Here is a 7,652-nt window from a genome sequence, read left to right as displayed (position 1 = left end):
TGTGACAAGTTTAACATTATGATTTCTGATGTCTTTGACGCCTGGAGTGAAACATTTCTCACGCCCGTGGCTTTAAACGTTATCTTGTTGTAGAGGATTCTGACCCCAGCTGTTAGGAAAGCCACGGCCATGACTGTTGTGTGGAGGATTACGGGAGTTACTAAATAAGATTATGTGAGTTCGTCTTAAGGTCTGACTCACTGATCACCTGGTGTTGTTGAAAACACAATGCGGAGTAGGTTCTTGTCGGACAATTTAAATATTTTGAACAACTTTTAAAACCACTGTGTTTCAGTGGCGATGGTCATCTGTTTGAAGCCATACGGCACTGCCTTCATGCAGCATAAATGGGCAAAGTGTGACAATTACATCTACTTCTTAGGAAAACCTCTTTTCTGTGCCTTTTGACATGTGAGTAGTTGTTTGTTTGATCTGAACCACAACAGTCCACATTTTCAGTTGTGACAATACGCAGCAGTTATGCTTCCGTGTCTGCAACGGGACCAAAATAATTTCAACCTTTTTCTACTTTTAATGGAATCAAAAGGGAAACTTAAAAAAAATAATTTCAGACCATGGTGAAGGTACTATTCTGCTTCCGATTTATATGTGAAAACCTATGTGTGCTAAAGCAGTCAAGTCAAAATAAATGTCACTCTATTAATAATGAGGTATGTGTGTGTATGTCTGTTCTTGTACACTTAACATATTGTCGGTCATCGAGTCGTGAGTGAGAGTTTTGACCATAAAATAAATTGAGTAAGTGCAAAATGTATTTTCTGTAAATCTTATTATGTATGAATGAAACAAGAATGTGTGACTTTCCTTCCTGTCAATATAATTCAGTGTCAATATGATTGAAAATCATTTCTAAATAGTTCTTGTGGGATTGCTTTTTCCAACGTCAAGAACAGTTTTCAGCTCAACATGGGAGACAGGAGTCCCTAAAAAATGGTTTGGCAACAGCAATTCTTGGGTAACAACTGCAAAATCCACCTGTTTATGAAGATCATGTGAGATTGAAAACTTTAACCTGCATTCTCTGGTGAGATGTGTTTTCTTAATGACTGCGATAGCTACTGTATTGCTAACATGTGGTAAATGAAAGGACTTAAAAACAGATGTGCTATAAAATAAATTCTTTATTTTAAGACAGAACAATATAAAAAACAATATATTGTCTTGATTCAAGACTTCTGGGAGGCAAAGGTGGTGACTGTCTTCAAGGTTTTCACAAGGAGGCTTATTCTATACAACACCCAGTTATATCCTGTGAAGTACATTACAATACCTGACAGCCTTCACAGACTGCTGGGACATGTTGACGGAGGTGGACAGGGTCACAGGACCGTTCATAGTGTCTTATACTGTTCAAGTCCTTCACTTATCTGACTGATCTGCTGATATCCCCCTGTTGTCGAGTTTATATTGGCATGTTATTGTGTAGTTGTATCTTCACTAAAGCTGTGCATATTCTGTTCATACAAAACTAAGGACATATGATCAAGGAGTACATTCTAGTTTTACCTGTCAGACTGGTCAAACAAGTATAAAAAGAGGGAAAAGGAGGAAACAAGGCAGCTGCGTTCTATTTAATATGATAATAAATGTCCAGCATTTATCATAAGAAAGAAAAGTGTCATACAAAAACAAACAGAATTCTGAAATAAGGGGCTTTTCTATTCTCTCTAATGATTTGGTTTTCATATCCTGTACACACTAAAAAAAAATATTTTCTTGGTATCAGATGACTTTTACAAATCGCTGTTTTTGGCAGCTCTTTGTTTTCAGTTCTCTGCAGACTCGCAGTCCGAAACACACACTGCGCCGCCTGCTGAACACATCTCACTCACAGTGATGATCACAAACACAACCACTGCTCTGGATGCTCGTGAACAACAAAGCTGCTCGGACGTCCCCTCGTCCTGTTTCCAGGAGGGTCGGAGTCCCACCACCACCACCACCACCAGTGGTAACCAGGGAGAATCCACACCAAGTCCCTCTGCACTCAACAACCGCTGTTACGACGCATGAAGGCGTGGCCCCTCACGTGGTAGAACATCTCGATGAAAGTGAGGGGCCCCACCGTGATGTCACTGGGTCCTGCGACCTTGAACCCCGACTTCTGGTAGAAGGGGACGAGGAAGTCTTCGCACATGAGCACCGTGCGTCGGACGTAGGGCAGGCACCGGAGGTACTGCAGGTAGCGCCACATCAGGATGGAGCCTTTGCCCTGCTGGCGGAAGGTCCGGTGGACGGCCAGGACGTGGATGTGGACGGTGGATCCATGAGGCTTATGGAGAGTCAGGGCGTCCTGGAGAACAGAGGAAGAGCAGAGCTGTAAGATCTGGTGAGTACTTTATCGTCAATCGGCCTATTGACTGTGAACAGAGATGGTGCAAGTGTCACCAGGAAAATAATGATACATGTTAAACCAGAAACTAGAAACAGATTTGGTCCAGCACAACTACACAGGTGTTATTAACACACTATCGGCTACTTGTATAGTATAGTATAAAAGTATAGTATAAAAGGTACCTATAAAAGTACTAATTCTGCAGTGTCATATATTATTACTACTGTGCTGCATCAATGTATCAGCACATAAAGAAACCCTTTAATGCTGAAGCTAATACAATACGAATCTGAATTTCATAATGTTTAAGAGTGAAGTCTGTGTTGATGCAAGATCACTTGTTAACTGATACAGAGTTTTTCTTTTCTGCAAAATAAAAGCAAATATCACTCCAGTATTGTGGAGACGTAAATGTTCTCAGCGTCTGCTGTTTGGGAGTCTGTACTTCACTGTCTGTACTCCACTGTTAAAGGGAGGCTGTGTAACCCAAAAGCAGAAATATAACACATTCTTTCTCTTACATGATAGAAGTAGACTTCATAAAAAAAACAAAAAACAAAACAAAACAAAACATACTTTTACTTAGTCCAGTACACACACTGGTATTTCTGCTACAGGCTGGTCTGGTACTTGGTCTGGTCTGAGCTCCAGCTACTAGAGGCTAATCTTCTAAAACCTTTTAGAGTTTGTTGTGCAGCAAATCACAGACACAGAGTAGGTGTGCTGACTGTGTGATTTGTGTCTCTGTTGATGCCATTGTTACACTACATTTGAACAGTTTCTTGTATCCAGTGGGCAGTGTTCAGCAAAGGTTAGACAGGAGTCTTAAGAGATGACACAAAGATCTTTGATTCATCAGTGATGCATCAAAATAACATTAGTGTCAACTACAAAAAAACAGTGAATTTTCATTTGCAAATTAGATCTTAATACAAAATGTAATTGAAAATCTGGCTCTAATAATTATTCAAATGGAACTTCATTGTTTTTCTCACTTCTTCTAGATGCTGTACTTTATTGGTTGTCTCAAGAGCACCATGTATACTGCACATGGATCATTAGAGGAATAAAAACCTTTGAATCTTGAACTTGAATCTTTCAGTTTTGTTGCAGCACCAGGATGCTCCAAAATGTATAGCTATACATTGAGACCATACTCTTAAACTGGAATTTGAAGTTTACTCTTATTGATCTGCATTTCCAATAAGTAGAGATATGAACAATATTTACTCTCACTCGATGAATTAACATTGTACCATAAATATGCACTAGAAAGCTCCTCGCTTAATCTCTTTTGAACCTTGTTTTGCATCGTCCCTGCCAGTCAGCCTGAGGTAAATCACTGTCCAGGTGTCCTCTGCTCAGTCTTACCATGGTAAGCCTCTCCTGGTCCCACAGTGAGCCGATGATGAAGGCAACCAGACGTCCCTCCTCGAACCAGCCAAGAGACAACTCTGGACACAGGGTGAGGAAGTGACGCACCTCGTCCAGGTGAAGAGGACACTCACCGGACACTGAGATGAAGGCTGTGAGGAGGAGGAGAAGGAAGGAGGAGGGTCAGACAGACTTACACGTCAAGGAGCCTGGAAGTGAGCAGGATGGTTCTCACTGTATATTAACTGACATATACTCTGTGTGGACATGTGATATGAAATGGATATACTAATTCATAGATAAGGATGCTATTAAGTTTAGAGACAATTGGAGGCATCACTTATGTGAAAAACATTGAAATAAACACATTAAAACTCACAATAAGCAAATAGTTACTAGAAAACCATGGACTTTATTTTGCCCACAGACTCTTTATCAATGAGTCTAGGTGATCTATGTGAACCACTGAATGTGCTGTGAGTAAAACTGGATGAATTATAATTTCCCTCAAAACAAAGAAAACGTCTAATCTACCACTGTATGGATAGGCCTACACCTTAAAAAGCCATAGGAAATGATATATAATTCATCAATGTCTAATAAAAGAGTCATCTTACCTTCTCTCTCAATCTCAAACACACTTATTGCGTCTTCCGGGCTGAGGGAGCGGAACTCGCTGGCCGGCAGCGTGTGGCGGCGGCCCCGCGGCACCGGGGAGCGCATGTGGACGGGTCTCATGAACGGCAGCGCACTCACCACGGACATGGCGTCGTTGTTTTCTCCTCGAACGGCCTAAAGTGGAATAAAAGGTTGAACTCGGCGCTGAGATGTGACTCTCTTCTTACTTTCTGTTGGTTTAAAGTCGAGCGTCTGATCCGTGCGTAACAGGTCTGCGCGTGGGGACTGAGCGGAGCGCGGCGCAGCGTCAGTATTTATACCCTCGGCGCACAGCGGAGGTTGGTTGTAATCCTGAAGCGAGCTGGATGACCAAACCCTCCGCTCCCCGTGAGCAGGTTGAACAACAATAAACATATTTAGTTGGGGTCAGGAGGGCTAATGGTGTGTTGAGAATTATCCTCGTCATGCCACCCTCACACCCGCAGCAGATTTAGACTTGACTGATCATGTGCTGGAGTTCCCATAACAACTTATTATTACCAAGTCGTTACTACCAGTAATTCCAGGTATGACGATCAACAAACTCACCTGGTGGAGAGTGGTGTGGATGGGCTGTTCTGATTGGCTGACCATTATAGTGCCTGCAGTGTCACTGAGGAGACAGGTGCTGCTGTCTGTTGGTGTTTATCTGGGCCATCTGAAGGATCCCACTCTTCATGTGATTTCTCTGAGGGAGACTTTCCATTGTTACTTAAGTCCAGACCACGATTTTTCCACGCTTTATTTTCCTGATCAGTAAGAGGATTACAGGATGTGTAGGAGTTTGTTTGTCACCTCTTCAGTCTTTAAATCAGCTATGTCAAGAATTTCAGAATAATATTTTGTTTAATGGACAGCAAGTTGTTGACATTTAAAATCAACCTGTGTTTCCCCTTCACTATGAAACCCTTGTTTAATAATCTAGCACTAGCAGATTTTAACGATTCACTGCGTTTCTCACAGGTAAGAGGCATAAGCTTGTGGTCCATTAACACAAACTGACACCAGGGGCAGGTGAACTCTTGTCACTCTTGGTCACAAGACTGGAAATAATCTCCACCTCCAGATAAAACTTAAGAGCTTAAATTGTACAAAGCTCTTCCCACACTTTTTTTTATTTCTGGGGGAAAAACCCCAACAACTATAACCGTAAATTCTGTTTATGTCATGTATGTTATCAAATTAAAATCCGGAGTGGACATACAACACAAAATCTCAACAGAAACGGAATAATTAAACAACAATGACAAATTTAATTTCCTTAAACAAGATATTAAGTAGGCCTAAATACTTATTAGAAACCATGAGAGACAAACGCATCTTCATCTTTTCACTTTCTTTTCTGTTTTCTAACATGTGCTGGCCCTCCCCACGCTTTTTACATCAGAATATTTCTTCTATTGCTATCATTGCCTTAATTTAGTAACACCGAGATGTGCATCTATGCAGAGACTGAAGACCTTTCTGTCAGCGTTACTGCTACAGATAAACCTCAGGTAAACTTCTGTAAGAACTTTGCAAACATGGAAGCAGTGAGAATGAGAGAGAGGAGGTTGCAGATGAGGGAAAGAAGACATGGCAACAGGCAGACAGATGTTTGACTCATTGGCGTTAGATTATAGTCCACTAGAGTGTCTAATCTTTGTAGCACTGTCACAAATCACAGCTGGACAGTGAGGGAGGGAAGATGAAGCGTCTAGCCCAGACGCCACACGCGACCATACCATATACCACAGCATAGACATAATGTAAAGCAGTCTGGAGAGCAGGTCTTCAACTTTACTACTAGACTAGAGGAAGCAGCTGTTCAGGGCTCCAGCTGAGAGGAACAGAGTAGGAGTCAACGAGTTTCCCTATGAGTATGAGAAAGTTTCACTGTTTAGTAATGTCAGCAAACTGTTACAGTTTTTCTCAGTCACTGTGTTGCATTTCTCAGATCAGAATGAAAATTCTCATAATTATTAGTTCAACCTCTACAACATTTAGTCATTTGTGCACATTATAATAGCAGTTTATCATTCCTTTGAACAAATTGCAAATGCTTAATCAATTGCTTTGATATAATTATCTGCTGTTTTATAACGTTATCATTTGCTTATGTCATGTCAGTCAAAATGAACTATACCCTATAAAACTAATAGTCCTCATTTCATTGGAGTCATTACTGTACAAAAATGTTTAACTAGTTGTCAAAATCTGTCAAGCAAATTTTATACAAGTATGGTGTCGTTTGGGATCATGTAGCCTATGCTTTCACCACTCAGATCTGGTCAGACAGTGGTTTGCAGCAAATTAAAGGATGCTTGTGGAATATCTCCCTCCTTACTTCCTAAATCCAATGGAGAAGTTTTTCTCTGCCTGGAAGTGAACTGGCGTCCACATACCCAAATGACCCTGCTAGCAGCCATGGATGCAGCATGTCGAGGAGACACTTTCCTCGCTGCATTGCAAGGGATGATATTCGCTGTGATGTACAGTAGATGAATATGTGGCCAGACAGACAGGAACGTCTGGATGTTCAGGAATGACTTACAGTTCTGTATGTCCAGTTACAATATGTACTGCAATATTGTTTACAGTTGTGCACAGCTCTACCCAAAGAGTGTTTTTTATGTTTGTTGTAAAAAGATGACTGTAGTGTATTTTTCTTTTGCACAATGCTGCGAACAAATTAGAATTGCAAAGAGCATGCAGTAAAAATGTGAAACATACATATTCAGTGTCTTGTGCTCAGTTACTCCACTAAATACAGTAATGTGTAACTTTACTGTAGTTTTCAAATGGCTGTACAAGTAGCTAGTGTATAGTGCTGTCTTGAGGTAGTGTCACAAAGATCTGACTTGTTTGCATTGTAAAACACTTACTGAATAAACTGTCATAATGACAAAGCCATTTGACTATCTTGCTAATAAACAATGGTGTCAAGACTTCTCATTTTGATGACAATGACACTTTCATTGACATGAACTTGCTTTTGAGGGATGAACGATCCATTTTGAGCAAGTGACACCCTTTTGCAGGTTATCCAGGTTTTGCACTTTGTAGCTACTAATTCTGTTGTGCAAATGTTGATAGTATGTGAGAAACGCACCAAAGCGACTGAGACAAAGTATGCTAGATAGATTGATGATAATAACCACTGATTTATTGAGGATACATGTGCTGTAGTTCACTGTGTACCTGTCCATGAGTTACCTGCACAGACTGTGGCCCACACTGCCGCTCGGCGGTGAGGGCGCGTACTGCGTGATGACGCTCACACACT

At 41.0% G+C, this 7,652-nt stretch overlaps 1 protein-coding gene across 1 annotated transcript; it reads right to left on the bottom strand.

Moving 5' to 3' along the window:
• Positions 1-1,427: 1,427 nt before the first annotated feature.
• On the bottom strand, positions 1,428-4,645 carry aanat1 (arylalkylamine N-acetyltransferase 1). Its single transcript, XM_085773842.1, has 3 exons — positions 4,348-4,645; positions 3,728-3,882; positions 1,428-2,314 (listed from the first exon to the last, which is right to left on the bottom strand). The coding sequence occupies exons 1-3, from the start codon at positions 4,493-4,495 to the stop codon at positions 2,009-2,011; spliced, it is 609 nt and encodes a 202-aa protein (XP_085629968.1). The 5' UTR covers positions 4,496-4,645; the 3' UTR covers positions 1,428-2,008.
• Positions 4,646-7,652: the final 3,007 nt, after the last annotated feature.

The sequence above is a fragment of the Trachurus japonicus genome, chromosome 1, assembly GCF_045865225.1.
Source record: "Trachurus japonicus isolate A0001 chromosome 1, Traja_1.0".
Lineage (NCBI taxonomy): Eukaryota > Metazoa > Chordata > Actinopteri > Carangiformes > Carangidae > Trachurus > Trachurus japonicus.
Note: the sequence above shows the minus strand (reverse complement) of the source record. Positions and strands in the feature narration are given on the sequence as shown.